Source organism: Nerophis ophidion, linkage group LG07, assembly GCF_033978795.1.
Source record: "Nerophis ophidion isolate RoL-2023_Sa linkage group LG07, RoL_Noph_v1.0, whole genome shotgun sequence".
Lineage (NCBI taxonomy): Eukaryota > Metazoa > Chordata > Actinopteri > Syngnathiformes > Syngnathidae > Nerophis > Nerophis ophidion.
This window is the reverse complement of record NC_084617.1, coordinates 43,934,912-43,959,940: the sequence shown is the minus strand read 5'-3', so window position 1 is coordinate 43,959,940 and position 25,029 is coordinate 43,934,912. Positions and strand designations below refer to the sequence as shown.

The 25,029-nt window shown below is 39.5% G+C and overlaps 1 protein-coding gene across 4 annotated transcripts in view; it reads right to left on the bottom strand.

The window, feature by feature from the left end:
* Positions 1 to 25,029, bottom strand: part of kiaa0825 (KIAA0825 ortholog) — a 523,244-nt gene that overhangs the window by 441,475 nt on the left and 56,740 nt on the right. For all 4 annotated transcript variants that reach the window (XM_061906242.1, XM_061906241.1, XM_061906244.1 and 1 more), the window contains one exon: positions 21,495 to 21,819. In XM_061906242.1, coding sequence (XP_061762226.1) covers positions 21,495 to 21,819 — 325 coding nt within the window. The remainder of the gene's footprint in view (positions 1 to 21,494; positions 21,820 to 25,029) is intronic.

The following is a 25,029-nucleotide window of genomic DNA, read 5'->3' as shown; positions in this document are numbered from 1 at the left end:
CTGTGCGATTCAAGAACTCCTTCATTCCGCCCTCCATCCAGCTGTATAATCACTCCCCATACACCAATAAATGATATCCGTCTATTACCTGACACCTTCTATGTCAGCTGCTTCTCTTTGTTTTTAATGTCTATATTCTATTTTCTGCTTGATTTACTCTCTATTTTATGCTGCGGCTGCCACATATACTGTAATAGTGTACATGTTATAGACATAATATATTTGTATATATAATATACTGTACACATATTAAGTATATATTGTATATATTCGCGGATATGTTATATTTTATATTGCTATATCTAGTCCATTAATACCTGCATTGTCCTTTCGATCCTTACACTCTGCATCATTATAACTGAACTACTGTGTTGAACAATTTTCTTGTTCATCATTAAAGCTTGTCTAAGTCTAAGTCTAAGTCTAAGTCTAATACAGGTCACACTGAGGGTGGCCATATAACAAGTTTATCACTGTTACAAATATGCGCCACACTGTGAACAAACACCAAACAAGAATGACAAACATATTTTGGGAGAACATCCGCACTGTACCACAACATAAACACAACAGAACAAATATCCAGAACACCTTGCAGCCCTAACTCTCCGACGCAGGGCGAGGCGGGGCAGAGTTGGAAGGCGGAGTTTGGTGGTACCCCGGAGGAGTAAGGGCTGCATGGGATTCTGGGTATTTGTTCTGTTGTGTTTATGTTGTGTTGCAGAGCGGATGTTTTCCCGAAATGTGTTTGTCATTCTTGTTTGGTGTGGGTTCACAGTGTGGCGCATAATTTTAACAGTGATAAACTTGTTTATGCAGCCACCGTCAGTGTGACCTGTATATATGCCTTGCCGTCACTGACACGTGTTTGCAGAAACCTTACAGAACAAGTGGCTGAGACTGTATGATGTATGTTTGATGAAAAGGTGGATACTATGACTTGTGTTCATAAAAGCCAAATACAGAAATGTCTGGAATGGTACGCTGTTAATACAAGATGTAGTGGGCATCAAAGGCAGTGTCAACACGGCACCCATTGAACATTGATGTTTGGGTGAAAACTGATTACCCTTGAATGATTGCCTTGAAATTCCGGATTCTCCCTGAGGTAATTATAGCAAATATGACGCTATCAAGAGGCATTCATATAAAACTCGCGGCCCACACCAACCCAACACTGAATTTACATATCAAGGTGCGGGCCGCAAAATAACGTCTCGCGGGCCACAGTCTGAGACCCCTGCTTTAGAGGCAAGAAGTAAGGGCACATCTGGCCTTTATAATTAAACTTAAAGGTGCCATATTATGATTTTTTTCCTCAATTTTCAAACATTTCAATGTGGTCTACAAAGATGATATCTCAGAAAAAGAAAGTTGATCCGGGTCACGGCACCATATTTTTTTAGATCCAGCCAATTGTGCCCAGTAAGACCTGCCTGGTCCTTGGCTAAGTGAGTAACTTTGGTTGATTGATTGATTTAGACTTGTATTAGTAGATTGCACAGTACAGTACATATTCCGTACCATTGACCACTAAATGGTAACACCCGAATACGTTTTTCAACTTGTTTAAGTCGGGGTCCACGTTAATCAATTCATGACACCTAGTTACCTTTTAACATTTATTTAAGCTATTGCATCCGGGGAACAGCGAGGAGTTCAGTTAGTCATATTGACTATTTATAAGCATAAGCAAGCCATTTTAGTCCCCCGGCTAAGGTTTATCCAGGGTACAACCCACCTAACCTTATCCTTGTCCACACACACACACACACACACACACACACACTCACACACACACACACACACAATTCCACCGTTTAAGACCCCCTCCCCGTCCGTCGGCGCAATGCGGCCTAGTACGCATGCGCGAAAAAAAATGCGTGCGTCATAATCACCTCTGACCTGGAATTGTATTTTTACCCTGTGTTTCAATGTAGACTGTTGCCACATTTCTTTTAACAGTAAAGCTTGCTTGCCTCACCACCAGCAACCGTTGGACTATTGTAGTGAATCACACCTGACCCATCATACATGAATCATATCTTAAATGGATGTGTGAAAGTAAATGTGATAAAGACATTTTTTACAACCATCAATCTAGGGTTCTAGATATCTGGTCAGGACACTGTGCTTGTAGGCTGGAATTGGCGGTCGTACTTGATGGCCGTAAAACTAGACGTTGACTATCGCTTGACATACATGACAAAAATAACTTGTAATAGTCTGCTTTTCCAGTCCAAATGCATTTGCTGTGGTCCGTAGTCTTCCCTCGTCCACGGAAGCCCGCATTCATTCTCGTTGTCTCCCCTTCGACAAATGTACTAACTTTTTTACTGAATCACAGCTGACCTGGACATTCGAAAGTTCTCTTGCCGTTCCTTGGGCACAACACACTCGGTGAAAAACATATTCCACCAGGCTGCCGTTCTTCCAGGCCTTATCCAAAACTGTCGCTCAACATTGCTATGTTGCCGTCTGAAATGTGTTGTATCCCAAATAGCTGCTATCGCGCGTTTCATTTTCTTAAGGTATTCACGTGTGATTCTGACAAGCGTCTGTACATATACGTAGAAGAAAGAAAAACACAGGCATGTCTGGATAACTCACCTCCATCTTTTCAGTGGTTACCTACGAGTTATGAAACAGATTGTTATGAAGCTGGCTGTGGCGTGTTGTTTCTGAAGTCACTTACTGTGTGGAGGGGGCGATCTTTCTGGCGTCCCTTCCTCTCCGAACTCAGTTTGTAAACAATCAATGAGTCCATATGAAACTAAGAGCCAGAGATTCAAGAAATACATAGCGCACTTACCCGTATAAAAAATTATCCAAGGGGGAGAACCTTAAACGATGGTTTAGTGTGGCTGACACGGTGCTTAGGGTAAATAATTATTTGTTTAAGGGGTTATCCGGCTTAATGTAGACAGGGCCTCAATGTAAGGAACCAAGAAAAGGTTAATATACACTGTATCGCCAAAAGGATTTGGCCACCCACCCAAATGTTGAGAATCAGGTGTCCTAATCACTTGGTCCGGTGTATAATAGCAAGCACTCAGGCATGGAGACTGTTCCTACAAACATTTGTGAAAGAATGGTCCACTCTCAGTGATTTCCAGCGTGGAACTGTCATAGGATGCCACCTGTGCAACAAATCCAGCCGTGAAATTTCCTTGCTCCTAAATATTCCAAAGTCAACTTTATAATAAGAAAAGTGAAGAGTTTGGGAACAACAGCAACTCAGCCACCAAGTGGTAGGCCACGTAAACTGACAGAGAGGGGTCAGCGGATGCTGAAGCGCATAGTGCAATGACTTTCTGCAAAGTCAGTTGCTACAGAGCTCCAAACTTTATGTGACCGTCCAATTAGCCCACGTACAGTACACAGAGTGCTTCATGGAATGGGTTTCTATGCCCGGCAGCTGCATCTAAGCCATACATCACCAAGTAAAATGCAAAGTGTTGGATGCAGTGGTGTAAAGCATGCCGTCACTAGACTCTAGAGCAGTGGTTCTCAACCTTTTTTCAGTGATGTACCCCCCTGTGAACATTTTTTTAATTCAAGTACCCCCTAATCAGAGCAAAGCATTTTTGGTTGAAAAAAACTGATAAACAAGTAAAATACAGCACTATGTCAAATATTGCTCATTTTTAGTGGTCTTTCTTGAACTATTTGGAAAATAAGATATAAGAAAAACTAAAAACTTCTTAAAAAATAAACAAGTGATTCAGTTATAAATACAGATTTCTACACATAGAATGAGTGAAGTGAAGTGAATTATATTTACATAGCGCTTTTCTCTAGTGTCTCAAAGCACTTTACGTTGTGAAATCAATCTATCAATGTTTATTTATATAACCTTAAATCACAAGTGTCTCAAAGAGCTGTACAAACCTCAACGAAATCCTCGGTACAGAGCCCACATAAAGGTGGGTAAAGTGTCTTACCTAAGGACACAACAGCATTAACTAGGATGGCAGAAGCGGGGATCGAACCTGGAACCCTCAAGTTGCTGGCACGGCCACCAGAGCTATACCACCCAGGTACTTAAAATGCCCTCTTTGGGGATTGTAATAGAGATCCATCTGGATTCATGAACTTAATTCTAAACATTTCTTCACAAAAAAAGAAATCTTTAACATCAATATTTATGGAACATGTCCACAAAAACAATCTAGCTGTCAACACTGCATGCATTGTTGCATGCAACACTGCATGCATTGTTACATTTCTTTTTACAGTTTATGAACTTACATTCATATTTTGTTGAAGTATTATTCAAAAAATATATTTATAAAGGATTTTTGAATTGTTGCTATTTTTAGAATATTTTAAAAAAAATCTCACGTACCCCTTGGCATATTTTCAAGTACCCCCAGGGGTACGTGTACCCCCATTTGACAACCACTGCTCTAGAACAATGGTGACGCCTTCTCTGGACTGATGAATCATGCTTTTCCATCTGGCAATCTGATGGACCAGTCTGGATTTGGAGATTGCCAGGAGAATTCTTTCTTTTAAACTGCATTGTGCGGAGTGTGAAATTTAGTGGAGGAGGGATTATGGTGTGGGGTTGTTTTTTTAAGAGTTGGGCTTGGCCCCCTAGTTTCAGTGAAAGGAACTTTTAATGCTCCAGGATACCAAAACATATTGGACAATTCCATGGGATGGAACTTCTAGTTAATATGTGAGTAAAGGCAGGTGGCCAAATACTTTTGGCAATGTAGTGTATTTTTGATTCTTCAAGTAATGCACAAAAGCTATTGTAACCACTTGAAGGGCGAAAATAAATGGCATCAGATAAAACACATTGCCGCGGGCTGTGCAAGATGGACATTGCTGTTAGTCGTTACGATCTCATAGCGGGTCAAGTCATTGTCTACCAGTATATAGAAGCATCCACAAACCAGAAGGACATGCTCAGGTGTACATGGAAATGAACGCACTTTCCTTGCCCATAATTACATGGCAGCATGTGGGTGCACGTCCCCCGCCCCCCGGCTGACAGTGTGTATAAACCCAGGCAGAGATATGATCTAGTGAGGAGCTGCTCTTATTAAATATTAACAGACGCCATTCCCAAGTAGCCCCAATCCCCACAAGCCCCTCCGACACCATGCAAAGACGCAGCCGCGCTTCTTCGCGTCACTACACAACCTCTTTCCCCACTGAATAGGCTTATTCCAAGAAAGAGTTCAAAGAGCGAGGCGGTGGAGGTGAATGTGCTCGCTGTACATGTTCAAACTCAATTCATTTTTTGGGGGGTTATCTATAGGGAGCTGGCGACGTCGTCATACAGGGAAATTAGTGAAAGCGGAATTCAAATCAGCGCTATCAGAATGGGGTTGCGGCGTGTTTGAAGGGGAATTTTAAAAGTTCGACTTCACCCCTGTGGTCTATTGTTGAAGAATAAATTATATGCTTGTAGAGAAGTTGAAGTCAAAGTGTTTGGTCTTCATATAACCAGACATGAATACTGAAAGGCCAAATAGAAATTGATTGATGCATTTTTTTTTTTCAAAGATGTATGAAATCATTTTTCAACCACACATTTTTTACCACCGTGTGCACGTACGTGTGTAAGTGACTGACAGCATACATGCATGTCACCCTGAATAGCCCCCCAGCATTATCGAAAAAGTATGGCTTCTTTCAACAAACCATATTTGGCCAAATAACCCCAGTTGTTATGTATGTTGTGTTATGTTGTTGTTGTAGGTCGCACAGTTCAGGTGTTTATATGGTGTTTGGTCCACAGCACATTGAATAAACAACACACACAAAAAAGCAATACAAATGGAAACATTTCTAGTCTAGTCTTAGACTATGATTGGTCACATCTAGTCTTTGACTTAGATTGGTCACATCAAGTCTTAGTCTTACACTGGTTCACATCTAGTCCTAGACTTACATTGGTCAGATCTAGTGTTAGACTTAGATTGGTCACATCTGGTCTTAGACTTAGATTGGTCACATCTTATCTTAGACTGGTCAAATCTAGTCCTAGACTTACATTGGTCAGATCTAGTGTTAGACTTACATTGGTCACATCTAGTCTTACACTGGTTCACATCTAGTCATAGACTTAGATTGGCCACAATAGTCTTAGACTTAGATTGGTCGCATCTAGTCTTAGACTTTGAGTGGTCACATCTCGTTTTAGACTTAGATTGGTCACATCTCGTCTTATACTTAGATTGGTCACATCTAGTCTTACACTGGTTCACATCTAGTCCTAGACTTACATTGGTCAGATCTAGTGTTAGACTTAGATTGGTCACATCTGGTCTTAGACTTAGATTGGTCACTCTAGTCTTAGACTTAAGTTGGTCACATTTAGTCTTAGGCTTCGATTGGTCGCATCGAATCTTAGACTTAGATTGGTCACATCTCTTCTTAGACTTAGATTGGACACATCTCATCTTAGACTGGTCAAATCTAGTCCTAGACTTACATTGGTCAGATCTAGTCTTAGACTTACATTGGTCACATCTAGTCTTACACTGGTTCACATCTAGTCCTAGACTTAGATTGGCCACAATAGTCTTGGACTTAGATTGGTTGCATCTAGTCTTAGACTTAGATTGGTCGCATCTAGTCTTAGACTTAGATGGGTCGCATCTAGTCTTAGACTTAGATAGGTCGCATCTAGTCTTAGACTTTGAGTGGTCACATCTCGTTTTAGACTTAGATTGGTCACATCTCGTCTTACACTGGTTCATATCTAGTCCTAGACTTACATTGGTCAGATCTAGTGTTAGACTTAGATTGGTCACATCTGGTCTTAGACTTAGATTGGTCACTCTAGTCTTAGACTTAAATTGGTCACATCTAGTCTTAGACTGGTCGCATCTAGTCTTAGACTTAGATTGTTTACATCTAGTCTTAGACTTAGATTGGTCACATTTAGTCTTAACCTTAGATTGGTCACATCTAGTCTCAGACTTAGATAGGTCACAGCTAGTCTTACACAGGTTCACATCAATAACTAGACTTACATTGGTCAGATCTAGTGTTAGACTTGCATTGGTCACATCTAGTCTTATACTTAGATTGGTCACTCTAATCTTAGACTTAGATTGGTCACATCAAGTCTTTGACTTAGATTGGTCACATGTAGTCTTAGACTTAGATTGGTCACATCTAGTCATAGACTTCGATTTGTCACATCAAGTCCTAAGACTTAGCTTGGTCAGATCTTGTCTTCGACTTAGATTGGTCACATCTAGTCTTATACTTAGATTGGTCACATCTAGTCTTACACTGGTTCACATCTAGTCCTAGGCTTACATTGGTCAGATGTAGTGTTAGACTTAGATTGGCCACTCTAGTCTTAGACTTAAATTGGTCACATCTAGTCTTAGACTGGTCACATCTAGTCTTACACTGGTCACATCTAGTCTTAGACTTAGATCGTTTACATCAAGTCTTAGACTTAGATTGGTCACATTTAGTCTTAGGCTTAGATTGGTCACATCTAGTCTTAGACTTAGATTGGTCACATCTAGTCTTACACAGGTTCACATCAAGAACTAGACTTACATTGGTCAGAACTAGTGTTAGACTTAGATTAGTCACATCTAGTCTTATACTTAGATTGGTCACTCTAATCTTAGACTTAGATTAGTCACATCTAGTCTTAGACTGGTCATATCAAGTCTTTGACTTAGATTGGTCCCATGTAGTCTTACACTTAGATTGGTCACTCTAGTCTTAGACCTAGATTTGTCATATCAAGTCTTCAGACTTAGCTTGGTCAGATCTTGTCTTTGACTTAGATTGGTCAGAACTAGTCTTAGACTTAGATTGTTCACAACTAGTCTTGGACACAGATTGGTCAGATCTAGTCATAGATTGGTCAGACCTATGGCTGGTTTGATACTGATTGATTGATACTTTTATCAGTAGATTGCAGAGTTCAGTACATATTCCGTACAATTGACCACTAAATGGTAACACCCGAATAAGTTTTTCAACTTGTTTAAGTCGGGGTCCACGTTAATCAATTCATGGTGCCAATACCCCAAATATTTATACTCTAAAAAACAGGAGAATGTTTCTGGGCAAGGATCCTTTCACCCTATGTAGTGATAAAACAAACTGCAATCCCACTGTCAAAGCCAACGACGGTCGTTGAAGTGTAATTTCCCCTCGTTAGCATTGAGGTATTGTGTGACAAAACGATTGCTGTGGATTGACTACTACCAGTCCTAAATAGTCGGAAACTCCTGCATTAGCATTCCATTTGTCACATTGAGTTTGTGACGAACCCCAAGATGCAGAGAAGGCGGCAGCCATTGAGTAAGAAAACAAGATTTAATTTAAACACTGAAACAAGAACAAATAAAAGAGTACTAACTACGGGTGTTGGAAAAAATCGATTCGAATATGTTGTGCGATTCAGAATCGATTCTCATTTTTTAAAAATCGATTTAAAAAAAAAAAAAAAAGTTTTTTTTTTTACTCAATCCAACAAAACAATACACAGCAATACCATAACAATGCAACCCAATTCCAAAACCAAACCTGACCCAGCAACACTCAGAGCTGCAATAAAGACACAAATACGACACAGAACAAGCCAAAGGTAGTGAAACAAAAATCAATATTATTAACCTTAGTATCAAAATCAGTTATCATTTCAGCATAGCAGTGATTAAAAATCCCTCATTGACATTATCATTAGACATTTATAAAAATAAAAAAAAAGAACAATAGTGTCACAGTGGCTTACACTTGCATCGCACCTCATAAGCTTGACAACACACTGTGTCGAATGTTTTCACAAAGATAAAATAAGTCATATTTTTGGTTCGTTTAGTAGTTAAAACAAATTTACATTATTGCAATCAGTTGATAAAACATTGTCCTTTACAATTATAAAAGTTTTTTTTTTTAATCTACTACTCTGCTAGCATGTCAGCAGACTGGGGTAGATCCTGCTGAAATCCTATGTATTGAATGAATACAGAACCGTTTTGAATCGGAAAAATATGGTTTTTGAATCGAGAATCGAATCGAATCGAAAAAAATCGATATATTATCGAATCGTGACCCCAATAATCGATATTGAATAGAATCGTGGGACACCCAAAGATTCACAGCCTTAGTACTAACCAAAGGCACGCACAAGGCGGAGAACAAACTTGGCTGTGACCAAAATCACTTACTGTAACACGAAGGAACTATGGCATGAGCAGAGTGAACAAAAGTAGACACAGCTACAACGATAAGTAATAGTGACATTTGACAGGTAGTGGTGACAATAATCCAGCACAGACTGGAGGACAAAGCAGGTTTAAATAAGAGTGGGCTGATTCACACCAGGTGTGGCCAGTTGCCAATCAGCCGCAGCTGAGGGGAAACAGCTCTCAGGGAGAAAAGCAGGAATTGACCAAAATAAAAGCGCTGACGGGAAACAAAGACATACACAGAGGAAAAACTAAAACAAAACCAAACTGTCAGGGAGAAGGCTGACAGTAGCCCCCCTTCCCATAACGGATACCAGACGTCAGATGCAAACAAAAGGCACAAAACATAATGACTTAGGCCCTGTCTACATTAAGCCGGATAACTCCTTAAACAAATAATTATTTAGCCTAAGCATCATTTCAGCCACACTAAGCCATCGTTTAAGGTTCCCCTCCTTGGATATATTTTTACACGGGTAAGTGCGCCGTGTATTTCTTGAATCTCTGGCTCTTCGCTCTGTGTGGACTCATTGATCTTTTACAAACTGAGTTTGGCAAGAAAGTGAGGCGAGAAAGTGACGCCAAAAAGACCGCGCCACACACAGGAAGTGACATCAGAAAGAACGCGCCACAGCCAGCTTCATAACAACTTGTTTCCTCTCAGAGGTAAACAATAAAAATGATGCAGGCGAGTCACCCAGACCTGACCGTGTTTTTCCTTCCTCTGCATGTACAGACGCTTGTGGAAATCACGCATGAATACCTTAAGAGAAAGCCAATGCAGATATTTCGGATACAACACTTCTCAGACGGCAAGTGAAGTTTCAGTCCAGGTCAGCTGTGATTTTACTTACCTAAAAACTTTTGTCGAAGGAGAAACAACGAGAATTCGGGCTCCCGTGGGTGTGATAAAAAAAAAAAAGATAGCATGCGCTTTGTATTACCTGGCCAACGAGGGAAGACTACAAAAAACCTCAAATACATTTGGATGAGGTGGCGACTTGTCCAGTGTGTACACCGCCTTCGGCCCGATTATAGCTGAGATAGGCACCAGCGCTCCCCACGACCCCAAAGGGAATAAGCAGTAGAAAATGGATGGATGGATGGATGGCAAAGCAGACTGTAACAGTTATTGTCTGCCACATATGGACAAATGGACAATGAAGATAAAGGCAAAAGAGTGAGTGTCCTGGCCAGATATCTAGATCCCGAGATTGATTGATGTAAAATGTTCCGTATCACATTGTTTACTTACATGTGTCCATTAAAGATTTTATTAATTTATGAAGGCTCAGGTGTGATTCACTACAATAGGGACCCACAGCACACTGCATTCCAGTTAATTGAACTACCACAACACTGGAAATTGATAGATAAGTTCAATTTGATTTAAGAACTTGCACACAAAGCAACACTGGAAGTAACTATAACTACTATAACTATAATGCGTACTACGTCGCGTTGAGCCGGCAGACGGAGAGTGTGAGGGGGGTCTTAAACGACCATTGTGCGTGTGTGGACAAGTATAAGGTTAGGTGGGATTTACCCTGGATAACCTTAGCAGGCTTGGTGTAGAAGGGGCCTTAGATTGGTCATATTTAGTCTCGATCTATTCTAGATCTGCCCTATGAGCACAAACAGTTCAGTTGTGATGATTGAATGCCCTGAGATGACAATGACCTGATGATTGAGAACATTCCTAGACACGTTAATTATAGTAGATGTTATTTCAATATATTTATCATATTCCCTACTAAACATAAAACAATGGGCAAAGATAAACACAGAGAAGGAAGCACGTGTGGGAGGGACCTAAAGAAGATGAAGAAAAAGATGGTTGAGACGACCCTTCACAGCCGTCTGGGTACAATGTCAGTGCCTGCCTTTAAGGTAGTTGGGTTCAAAAGAGGAGGCCGATATTGCCGCTGTTAAACGGTTCAGTGGTTTGACAGTGGCTGATGCTGCACACAACAATGCTCCCTTGAGAGCCTGCAGAGTGTCCCCAGGCATGGCTCTTATCAAAATATACCTAGTGCCTGCCTCTCCACTGCAGGAGACGACAATAACACAGCAGGGAAGAGGCCCAGATCAGAGGAGTCACTGGATGCTTATGAAAATAGAATCACTTTGTGTTACCACAGCCATAATTGTCTTGACAATTATGGGAGGAGCACACAGTACAGTGTGAAAGCAGATTATTGTTCAAACTGTGGCTCAATAAGAGCCAGGGGCCTTGGGTGGAGAATATGGGGGTTCTCAAGCTTTTTGAGGGGGGTGATTACTCAAAAATGTTATCTCAGCTGTAGCCCTCAGAGCTGTGTTGCAGCTGATAGTTAAACACACACACACACACACACACACACACACACACACACACACACACACACACACACACACACACACACACACGCACACACACACACACACACACACACACACACACACACACACACACACATACGGTATATAGACGCGCACAAACACCTCAACTGAGCGAAAGCAAAACTGCACAACACAGGTCCCACGTTCCCTTTAGAGCCGTGTTCTGCCTCCGGTGCTACATTTGACGGTTTGTTGCGCGGCACGTAGGTGTGTAGGCTGCGCTGCGTTACGTGATCAAACAGGCCGACTGACGCATGGCCAATTATCTTGGCTGCCTCCTCTCATCTCACATTTAAGAAAAGGGGAAAGGCAAAACCAAATGACAGAGCGCAAGACGGAGGGAGAAAGCGAGGCAAGGCTGCCGGTGTGTTTATCCAAGAATGGCAGATGTAAAGACGCTGTTCCACAGGGAAACTGACATGTGCACAATTTTTGAAAAAGTAAACAACAGCTCACACCTTTTAGATTTTTTTTGTGTTTTGTTTTCTTCCGAGATGTAGCCTCACCGTCAGCAAGTCCTAAATAAGTCAATAAAAACAAACAAAGGGAATACGGAGGGAATTAAGTATTAAAAGTATACTCTTCTATAGTCTGAGGCTATGGCGTCAGTGTCAATGCGTCTCACTGACATTCTGCATATTCTACTTCTGGAATAACTTGAGTGAACTCCTGTGGTAACTATTTGTTCTCAGGGTGTGAATGGTGGAGCAACTTGCAAGGTGTTATTAGCACACCGCTTGGCTTTGTTGGAGTGATAATCAGTATTAGGCTGACCATATTCCGAAATCCCAAAAAGAGGACACATATAAGGCAAGCAGCACGCCAAGGCCGGGAGTAGGTGAAAATTTACCAATGACACTCGAACTTGCTTTATAAATAATATATTTATTTAAATAAAGCATTTTTTTCTCCTCTGTTGACTGCTGTGTTGGCGCTAGGGATTTTTAAAATGGGGTTCCAGGGACCCCATCAAGTCATTAAAATGGAGTCCCACAGTAAATTTTTGGGGTCCCACTTTTTTGTAAGTGTTTTGAAAACAAATGATAAACGTATTCATTATCTTGTTGTATCTCAAATTTTATATTGTGTGTTGGAAAAAGGTTGTCATAAACTTTACATAATTCATTTAAAAAATAATAAAAAAAGAAAACAAATGTGTATACATATGTAAATGTATTCAGTTATAAACATTCATTCACTTTCTTCTTTCCTTCATGGATCTAAACTTTACCGCTGCTGGTAGGTTTTTTTTTTTGTTTTTATTTTATAAGTTGTAGGTGTATTTATTTCAGTATAAAAGTGTAAAAAGTGTTTTGCTTGGGTCATGAAATGATGATAATGGTGTGCCAGGGCATACATACATTTTATATTTAACGCTTAAATCTCTGGAATGAATGAATGAATGAAATGAATGAAATAAGTTTATTTCGGTCATATAATCAATCAAATCAATCAACCATCTTGTGTGATCAGTTTTACAGTACATGTTATATGTATACAATAATGCACATTTACATACGAAAGAAAAGAAAAAGAATGACCAAAAAAGGAATAGGCTGAAGCCAAAGCTTATATGTGTCTATCCTATACCTTCACAGAAGATTACATTGCCTGGAACATCAACGCTAAAAAAAAAAATCAAAAATCAAAAATCAATGCGATGAAAGTAATTGTTACTATATTTTATAATTTTCAATTATTTCACCTCTCAATGTTTTCTTAAACCTTACCAAAGAAGTGCATGTCTTCAGCTCATCACTGAGCTTGTTCTATCTACATCAAATTCACATCCATCCCTTATTTCAAATTTTTTTTTTTATGTTGTTTTTTTGTTTGTTTGTTTTCCGCCCTTTTTTGTCAAACAACGCTATGTTTTTAATGACAAACACACAAAATATGCAAAATCTTCCACCAAAAATTATTTTCTCAGTGGAATATTTGATGTGAAGTAACGGGAACCTTGGATAGGTCATTAATTCATAATAACATTGATTTTGATTCAATATTATGTTTTGAGCAATGACAGTTTGAAAAAAAAAAAAAAACAGCTTTGTTTTATTAGTTAACATTGCAACTTTTTGTAAATTACATTTCACCTTTAAGCTTTTTTATTTCACTTTTGTTATGTTTTCGATTATTTTAATAGTATTTTTAGAATGTGCCGTGGGCCTTTAAAAACATTAGCTGTGGGCTGCAAATGGCCTCTTTCGCACACTTTTGACACCCCTGCTAGATAATAAAAAATTTAATCTGATAAATCTATCGCGTTTATCATAACACACAGGCACCATCTCTGCTTCAGTAAACAATGACGGTGATGACGTCACTGTCAGTGATGCTAACTTGTCAGCCACTTCTTCAAAAGACTCCTTTTGAACACTCCTCGCAGATTAACACTTCAAAAGGCAAACAACTGCCCCGAGTTTTTGACCTGCAAAGTATGTTTTTGAGGGGAAGGAGTCTGCTCGAGTGCTGGTTAGCTTTAAGCTAACAGCTAGCCTGTCTCCATCCTCGAACAATGTGGATCCAGCGGGAGATAAAAGTGAATTTTCCATGGACTCACAAATACGAAAATAACTCATTTACTGGAGTTAAAATTGTTGACTTTACACTCACCTTAGTGTTTACCAAGAAGTCTATTTCCTTTTCCCAGCAAAACTCGAACCAAAGCTTCCTGTCAATAACTTCTCCGGAAGTCCCGCCCCCCAGCCAAAGCCATTGGCTAACACCCCGTAGCCAGCCACTACAATATTTAAAGCTAGAATTCACCAACTCGAGTATTATATATATATAAAAGGAAATAACCGGTAGGAAATGGATGGATGGATGGATATATATATATATATATACATACATACACGGTAACTTAACCCTGGACCTACATTGAAAATAAACGCAACCCTATTTCAATATGCTGGACATTTGACGCATTTTTAAAAAAATGCCCGGACACCCTGCTAAAAGAGGACATGTCCGGGGAAAAGAGGACGTATGGTCAGCCTAATCAGTATATATTGGAACAAAATTAGCAAGAATGTGAAGCAGCAAAGCATGTACAGGAGGGGAGCCCACTATTTTTCTGCAGGCGAGCTACTTTTTAAATGACGAAGTCTAGGGGATCTACCTCATTCATATATATATTTATTTATTTATGAAAGAGACATTTATGTTAGCAAGTTAAAGGTGTTTAACGATAATACAAGCATGTTTAACACAAATAGATTCCATATCACCCCCGTTTCATCCAGTCTTCATTGACTTCCGGTTAAATTTTGCATCAAGTTTATGATTTTAGTCCTGACATTCCGTGCGTTGCATGGTGGGGCCCATCAGTACATCACTGACTTACTATGCCCCTACTCTTCAGGGCGCAGCCTCCGGTCTTCGGGCCAGAGGCTTTAGCTCCAAGACTGGAACAACTTGCACCAGTCCCTCTGTGATCTTGACTGTGTTGAAACTTTTAAGAACATTTGAAAACTTCTCTTTTTACTAAAGCTCTTAGTTAATGCACTTTTAGCTATATTTCTAATCCACTTTGTATCCTTTTTATGATGTTGCCCCTGTTGTTTTAATTGAATTGTTGTTTTACTTCACCTATGTTTTGTACAGGGCTTTGGGATTTTATCTGTGAAAAGCGCTTTATAAATAAATTGTACTTACTTACTTTCTTTCATGAAAAATTAAAACAAGAATATTAGTTGGTGTATTACCCGATTCTACTGACTTGCATTGATTGGAATCAGACAGTAGTGATGATAACGTCCACATTTTCAAATGAAGGAGAAAAACGTCCTCCTTTCTGTCCAATACCAACGAGGGAATGGGTCAAATGCAGGGGACAATCTTCACCACATCTAGTGTGTGTGTCTGTGACAATAATTGGTACTTTACTTTAACTTTAATATGAAAGTGGTTGGTTTTTGGCATCTTATTTGTCCAGCTTCCATACTCCTTTTTATACACTTTACACGAAATACATTGGCAGCAAACACTGTAGCTCGTTAGCTTGTGCATGCCAGCTTTCGGAGACTCTTATTTTGTTAGCGCAGGCAGGATAGAGCAGGGATTTTATTGTGAAGACAGGAACTGTGCAGTCTGTCTTTAGAGTTTTGACGGTAGGTGCTGCGCAAGAGTCTGTTGAAATAAAAAAAAGTGTTTCTCGCCTTTCTGTCTGTAATTTTTTTCTTAATAATGATCTGGCAGCATCCAAGGTAATCTCACAAGACCCTCGGGCACTGTGAATGTCAATCAAGTGATGTCTTGGTGAAGATTTATGATCGCTAATTGATGATCGCTAATTTTTAGAATTATTTTTTAATGCCTGGCTGGCAATCGACTGACACACCCTCCGCCATTGTAACTCACGACCGACGTAAAGGGCAGAAAGCAAAAAGCTAGTGCACACAAGCCAGCAAGCTATGAAGTTTGCCGCCAATGTATTCCGAGTACATTTGCATGACGAAAAAGACAAAACAACTACCGCACGTTACCAAAAATCCATCAGCAGTAACGAGCCCCGAAAAGCGTACCACCGGGAGCCGAATAAGACGGCAAGAGCTTAGAGGCAACCCGTCTCGAGACAAAAGTGTAAGCAAAAACAAGGCCGAGTAAACACTGGACGAAGCAACCGCAAGTTACATCAACTCTGACACCGACGAAGATGGCCCTAGTGGCCCCGGCGCGGAGTCGGAAGAAAAAGACAAAGTCCAAACTCAATGATCTCTCTGATTTCTACTGTATGCCGTGTTACAGGCACAGTCTTTTGCACCCAAATACTTAAAAACAGGTACCAAGAGGTAAGAGAAGTTGGTTTAATATTATAGGACCCCCTTTAAAGGGGAACTGCACTTTCTGGGGGGGGGGTGATTTTGTCTCCTGTTCACAATCATTATGAAAGACATTGTGAATGTATTTTTTTTTTATGCATTCTAAATGTAAAAACGTAAATAAAAGTCCACGTACAGCGGAGCCAATGAGAGGTCCTCTACTCCGCCCATAAAACCCAATAAAAAAACCTTTGAAAAAGAGCCACCAATACTTCATTTACATTTCGTGACTTGAATATTAACCAAGTATGAGTGATATTGTTATTATAAGTGCTAAAGCAGACAGACTATTTAAAGCGGCGACGTGATCACGAGCTTGTGTGCCAATGTTGACATGATTAACTCTATAGTAGATCAAAATCATGCCTCTCACCTGGATAAAATCTGACGAGTTGGTACATTCTGACAGCCAATTTAGACCCGGCAATGGTAAGAACGGCCATAAAAGAAGCTTGGTTCCACCCTCCTTTTGTCCGCGAGGATTATGAGTCATTCTACATCTAAATGGGAATATATGAATATTCTAACAGTCTGCATCCTAATAACAGCAGACATTGTACAGTAAGTGATGTTTTATTATGTTTGTTGGCTCTCAAACAGTGTTGGGTTAGTGAAAACCAGTAACTAGCAACAGTTACTCGTTACTTCATTTCAAAAGTAACTCAGTCACTAACTCAGTTACTTACACCAAAATGTAATGCGTTACTGTGAAAAGTAACTATTAAGTTACATCTTTTTTCTTCTTTTTTTTTAAGGTTCCCATTAATGCTCTTTTAGCCTTCATTTCAATACTGTTATTTCACTGTAGAATAATACAATATGTTGATCAACTTGACATCCATTTGCATCACTGAACTTTGCTAAACCATGTGGTCTACATACAACACACAAAGAGAAAGATATGTTTCAAAGGGCCGATGTATTTCAGGCCAGAACAAATTGACAAAACAATTTTAAATAGCTGCAACATAACATACATAAGTAACAAACCGCATAATAACAACATGTCACGACATAGTTGTAAACCTGGCTTAACCCAAAGAAGACACACCTGACATACACATAGCCTAACCAGGCATTTTTTCTCTTAAGGAATTTGGAAATAAAATCTTGTATTCAGGAGATCAACACTGTACTGAAGCCCAGAACAGGCTACCCATTTCCCCAGTTTTAGTTTAGAGAAAAAGAAAGATTGGCCTAGCTGACTAGGATCCCTCTTTATGTTTGTGAACTTTACAGTCCATACATTTAGAGTGATGTGATAATGAAACACTCTCTAGAAGTCCAAAATGAAAGAGCAACAGTATATAAAATAATTGACAGAGTGTGTATCTTCAGTGATGAATGATAAGCAGAAGCAGAGTTTGGAGAGTTTTGTCTAGCTCGCTTTCCATTTTTATATACTCACTGTCCAGGTACGTGGAAAATGTTTTCTGTGCCACTTGCTTTTTGATGCCGGTATCATGCTAATTAGCTGCCTGAAAGCGGGGGACTCCACTGTAGAAGTAGCCTACATGTCTTCGAGCACCTACGCTGCAATGGCTCTATCAATGTTGTCCTGGCTAGCAGTGCCTTCGTTACAATCCTTAGGTGGAAGTGGAGGTGGAGTGGCATCGGAGTCTGTGTCTCTTTTTACGAGCTTCGTCGAAGCATGTTGCTTTTATAGGAGTTTCAGAAGATTTGAATTGCTGATTTGTGCAGTAGATAGGACCCTTGATCCAAGACACAACTTACATTTAGCTAAAATGTTCTTTTCTTTGTGATAAAAGAAAAGTAGTGAGAATATCTCCATCTTAAGAAACTCGACTTCAGCTCCGGCATGATGTCTTGTTAGTAAACACAGACACGCCCTCCCCAACCCACACACACTTGTGATGCAGGAAGATTCAGAAGGAAGACACTGCAGCTCTCCAATAACACACTCAGATATTCTGTTTCTAGCCGATACTACATAAAAAATAGCGTAAAATAACGCAGTAACGCATCATGAAGTAACGGTAATGGAGTACCTGAATATAAAAAATAACGCGTTAGACTACTTGTTATCGCCGAAAATAACGGCGTTAGTCCAACACTGCTCATAAAGTCTGCAGTGAGTAACCAGTAATGTAGTCGAAAAAAAGGAAAAGTTGTGAAGTCTTTTTTGAATTACGTACGCTTAAATTTAGCAAAATACATAAATATTAAAAGTTTGTGTGTGAATGCTCCAAAACATTCACACATGTTTTTTACACCAAAATTCCTCTATTTATTAAACTTCTTCTTCTTCTTCTTCTTCTTCTTCTTCTTTTTCTTCTTCTTCTTCTTCTTCTTCAGAGATGGGCGCGCTCTACTTTACACATTTTCACCCGATTCAATCCGTTCCAACTTCAAACTGTTAGGCCTATTCGGGAATTTCAGGATTTCCCTTGACAAATTCCAAAAATGTATCAGAATTCTAGGTTTTCTGGGACAATTTTCTAATTCAAAATGAATTGGCCATTTTTCTAACTGCCGCCATTTCCACATTTTTCAACCGATTCAAACTATTCTATCTTCAACACATTGCACCATCCTGGAAATCCCTTTTTCTAAGTAAAAAAAAGATTCCAGGATTTTCCCGAATTTTTGGTTTTCCAAAGCCCTATTTCCACTTTTTTTTTTCTGGCGACTACTCCTTCCACATTTTTCAACCATTTCAACCGTTCTACTGTCAAAACAATCTTATTACCTACTCAGTGGCCTAGTGGGTAGAGTGTCCGCCCTGAGATCGGTAGGCCGTGAGTTCAAATCCCGGCTGAGTCATACCAAAGACTATAAAAAAAAATGGGACCCATTACCTCCCTATTTGGCACTCAGCATTAAGGGATGGAATTGGGGGTTAAATCACCATAAATGATTCCTGGGCGCGGCACCGCTGCTGCCAACTGCACCCCTCACCTCCCAGGGGGTGATCAAGGGTGATAGGTCAAATGCAGAGAACAATTTCGCCACCCCTAGTGTGTGTGACAATCATTGGTACTTTAACTTTAACTTAATTAATTAGGACAAAAAACTAAGTTGTTTTATGAACTGGAAAAATTCCCAGTCTTCCCAAAATTCCAGGAATTCAATTCAACATTTTTCGACCGATTTGACAATTTCAGCACCAACCATTTCAACTCATACAGATTATTCAAGTTTTATACAATTAAAAAAAAAAAATCCTGCTTTTACCGAAATTCCAATTTTTTTTTAAATGCGAAATTGCCATTTAAAACAATGGGACATTCTTCAAAGTTCCACAATTCCCACGTTTTCATCCGATTCAAACCGTTCTAATTCCAAAATATTCATTTTGTTCAAAATTTTCAAAAATTCCCAGTTTTCAGGGACATTTTCCCCATTCAAAATGATTTGTCCATTTTTTTAAACTTATACAATTCGCACATTTTTCAACCTATTAAAACCATTCCAACATCAACATGTTCCACTCATCCAACCAACACTTTCCCAAGTTCCAAACCCTATTCCATTTTTCCTGGAAATTCAAACTCTTCAACATTCAAACCATTCCAACATTCAAATCATTCTAACATTCAAACCATTCCAACATTCAAACTATTCTTACATTCATACTATACATCCAGTCAGCATTTCAGTTCAACTTCAGTATTAGAGCATTCACACCTTCAGTATTAGAACATTCACACACAAGTCCTTCAGGAATTGCCTCATCTAGTTATAAATGTTACTACATTACATATATACTTTCATCATGTATATGAAACCTTTACAGAGGTATTTGGATTTTTTTTAAGTGCTTTATAGGCTAAATAGAGTGGCTCTCTTAGGCTCCATTGTAAGACGACGCATTTACTTACAAGTTAGAATGCATTAAAAAAAATTATATCCGTCGTCATGTTTTTCATTATTATTGTGAACAATAGGCAACATTCTCAAAAAAGTGCAGATCCCGTTTTAGCTCATGACCCAGTAAGTTGAATGATGCGGACACTTATGTTACTGGATACTTTCTAATACATTTCTGCCTTGGACACTTTTTATGTGTAGGTAGTATGCAACAATAATTATTTGATACTTTATACTAAAAATGCTTTAGAATACAATATTGTTGAAGTAAGGACACTTGTTACGCACATTTAGCTTGTGTGCTAGCGTGTGCTTAGCTGTTGTGTAGCAGCTATAGCTCCTTGTAGCCTGTAAGCCATCATGTGTACTGTTTGTAAATAACCAATAAAATAGAAGAAAAGACCAACCTTTTGTGCTTATTGAGGGACATTTGGATGTTAACTGGCCGGCTTCCTCCAACCCTCAAAATCATTCACCTGGGGATAGGTTGATTGGCAACACTAAATTGGCCCTAGTGTGTGAATGTGAGTGTGAATGTTGTCTGTCTACCTGTGTTGGCCCTGTGATGAGGTGGCGACTTATCGAGGGTGTACACCGCCTTCCGCCCGAATGCAGCTGAGATAGGCTCCAGTACCCCCCGCGACCCCGAAAGGGACAAGCGGAAGAAAAAATGGATGGATGGATGACTGTACAGCTTTGCACAAGTAAGCGTCCTGTGGGACTGCTTGTATCGGAGCTTACTGTATATTGGAGATTTTAGATACAAGGCGATATTGGACCCCTACTGTAAGGTTAATAATGCAAATAGGACTGTTAGAAAAATAATGTGGGTTTTTGTTCATCTCTTGTCCTTATTTCAATTGAATTAATACAATAAATTAGAAAGAGCTCAGCCTGGTTACTGTAAATAGCATTTAGAAGTATTTTGTGAAGAAGAAGAAACCTTGACCCCAAAGTTACTTCTCCATCCTGTTTCTTAGTGAAGAGGAGACTAAATTGGAAGGAAGAAAGCAATTACAGGGGGAATAGTTACTGACAATCACTTTCAAGGATCTTGGCTCAGGGCACTAACACGGCAGCTGGAATGTAATGGAAAAGTGAAAATGGAAAGAGAACATGTTTCACCTTTAATAGGTAACAATGATGATGAAAGGACAATAAAAAGCAGTGCGGCACATTTAAATAAACCCCTTAAAACATGTTGACACAGACAAACAAAACAAAGAGAAACAAAAGTTAATTAACCAAACAGTGCTAAAAGACTCACCAACTGTTGCTCGAGACTTAGTCGAGTATTTCTTGGTCTTGCTGCCGAGCATGGTGTTGTCCCTCAGGGCCCTCTCGCTTTCTTTAGTCACCAGCAAGGCCAGTTCGCCGGCGACAGGGCAGAGGTAGGCTGCATTTAGGAAGGCCAGGATGGCGGGTGGCTCTGCGACTCTTGGAAGGACGTGGAGGTCTTCGGTGAGTGTCTGAGTGAGAACGGGGGTCACAGAGCGGAATGCTGCGGCCACTCTGTCAAAGCCTGTGACAGCAGGTGGACTGGAGCGCATGGCTGAGTGAAGAAGAGCCAGCATCGACTTGCTTCTTTGGCCCTGGATGAGTAGTCCAAAACATTTTAAAAAGTTATTTAGTACACGACCTGTTAGTTTGTCAGATGCTGCTGCCTGGCTTTTGTAGACCACACTCACACTTGGTCATTTGAACCGTGACAGACTTATAGTCGTGGTCAAATGTTTACATACACTTGTAAAGACTAGTGTCATGGCTGTCTTCAGTTTCCAATAATTTATGCAACTCTTATTTTGTTTGTGATAGAGTGATTGAAGCACATACTTGTTGGTCACAAAAAACATTCATGAAGTTTGGTTCTTTAATTAATTTATTATGGGTCTACTGAAAATGTGACCAAATCTACTGGGTCAAAAGTATACATTCAGCAATGTTAATATTTGGTTTCATGTGCCCTGGCAAGTTTTACTGCAATAAGGCACTTTTGGTAGCCATCCACAAGCTTCTGGTTGAATTTTTGAGCACTCCTCTTGAAAAAAAGGTTCCAGTTCAGCTAAATGTGTTGGTTTTCTCACATGGACTTGTTTCTTCAGCATTGTCCACATGTTTAAGTCAAGACTTTGGGAAGGCCATTCTAAAATATTAATTCTAGCCTGATTTAGCCATTCTTTTACCACTTTTGATGTGTGTTTGGGGTCATTGTCCTGTTGGAACACCCAAATGTGTCCAAGACCCAACCTCCAGGATGATGAATTTAAGTTGTCCTGAAGAATTTAGAGGTAATCCTCATTTTTCATTGTCCCAATTACTCTCTGTAAAGCATCAGTTCCATTGGCAGCAAAACAGGCCAAGAGCATAATACTACCACCACCATGCTTGATGGTAGGTTTGGTGTTCCTGGGATTAAAGGACTCAACTTTTCTCCTCCAAACATATTGCTGGGTATTGTGGCCAAACAGCTCAATTTTTGTTTCATCTGACATGTCATGGACAAAGAAAATACCTTCTAGAGGAAAGTTATGTGGTCCAAAAGTCTTGACTTACACGTGTGGACAATGCTGAAGAAACAAGTCCATGTGAGAAAACCAACACATTTAGCTGAACTGCACCAATTTTGTCAAGAGGAGTGGTCAAAAATTCAACCAGAAGCTTGTGGATGGCTATCAAAAGTGCTTTATTGCAGTGAAACTTGTCAAGGGACATGTAATCAAATATTAACATTGCTGTATGTATACTTTTGACCCAGCAGATTTGGTCACATTATCAGTAGACCCATAATAAGTTCATAAAAGAAACAAACTTCATGAATGTTTTTTGTGACCAACAAGTATGTGCTCTAATCATTGGTGGACATTCACACTCATCATTATTTATCATACCACAATGCAACACTGGGACTTTAATGACTTGCTCATTTGAAGTGTTTTGTTCAATTCCATTGATCACATGAATGATATGACGCATCATTGTACGTAAAGTGACCACTCAGTTGGCTTTGACTCAATACCTTTTTTTTATATTCATGCAAGACGGTGGTTATCATTATTTAACACAGGGGTGCAAATTACGTCGATCGCGAGTAACGTATTTGAGTGAGATAACAAGTGCCATGCTGTTGTGATCGTGACGCCAATGAGAAAAAGGATAAGTTTGTTTGCAGTTGATTTCTTGCTACAAATATTAGTCTCATCTACAATTCATGTCTGCAGTTGCTTTATGGTGTGAAGTTCATATTTTGTCTCATTATTTAGCTATAGATGTCCCTGTTGTTCAGGAATGTTTGCTAGCGATATCAAGAGTTGGTATATGCTGTTGAGCCTACAAGAGATTTATTCATCTACTTTATTAATATTTTCAAGGATATTTTATTGATGCTTGCAAATAGCACCAAATATGTTATATTGTGGTTGTCTGTGTCAAATAAAGCGCTTTGCTTTCCACTAAGTTTTTAGTTTCTGTTAAAAAAATTGTGGCTGAGGAGGAGATCTTCCCCCAAGTGGAAGAGTTCAAGTACCTGAGAGTCTTCTTTACGAGTGAGGGAAGAGTGGATCATGAGATCAACAGGCAGATCTCTAATGCAGACCCTGCATCGAACCATCATGGTAAAGAAGGAGCTGAGCCGTAAGGAAAAGCTCTCAATTTAGCGGTCAATCTACATGAGCTTCGGGTTATGACCAAAAGGACAAGATCACGGGTACAAGCGGTCAAAATGAGTTTCCTCCGTCGGGTGGCGGAGCTGTCCCTTGGAGATAGGGTGAGAAGATCTGTCATTTAGGAGGAGCTCAAAGTAAAGCCACTGATCTTTCATATCGAGAAAAGCCAGATGAGGTGGTTCTGGTCAGGATGCAACCCGGACGCCTCCCTGCGGAGGTGTTTTGGGCACGTACGACCGGTATGAGGCCAAGGGGAAGACCCAGGACACATTGGGAAGACTATGTCTCCCAGCTGGCCTCAGAACGCCTCGAGATGCCTCGGGGGAGCTGAACGAAGTGGCTGTGCAGAGGGATGTCTGGGCTTCTCTGCCTAGGCTGCTGCCACGGCGATCCGACCCCGTATAAACGGAAAAAGATGGATGGATGGACAACAAAAATACGGTAGATTGGACCAATAGTTACGATATTTAATACAAGACGTTAGTTTCTTTTCACAATCAGGTCTTCTAGCTATATTTATGCCTAGCAACCACGAAAGAACACAAACTAATGTGATCTATTGTCCTTTACGTTTAGTTCGGCAGTCAAACACTGCTAATATAGTAGAGAATAAACTCGATTGCATCACAGAAAGTTTCTTAAACAAATCAAATGTTCAAACTAACATTTTACTAAGTGATCACTGCAGACACAAACATGGTTCGATTGTATTCCACAAGATGATGAAAGTGATATTTTTAAGAGCAATTTCCTTTGACACACTTTTGTTTTTCCCCTGACTTTATTTACCACTTATTTCCTATCCCTCTACTGGCCTCGAATTTAAAATGTTTAAAGTCAAGGCAAGTGTTACTTTAGAGGAGAGCTCGTATTTTAGGGCACCAAGGCAAATATTATTTTGTTTTGAGGCAAGGGCTCCAAAAAAAAAAAAAAAAGAAAAAAAAATAATAATAATAATTAAAAAAAAAAAAAAATATATATATATATATATATATATATATATACATATGTGTATATATATATATATATATATATATATATATATATATATATATATATATATATATATATATACAAATATGTATATATATATATATATATATATATATATATATATATATATATATCCTCACCTATGGT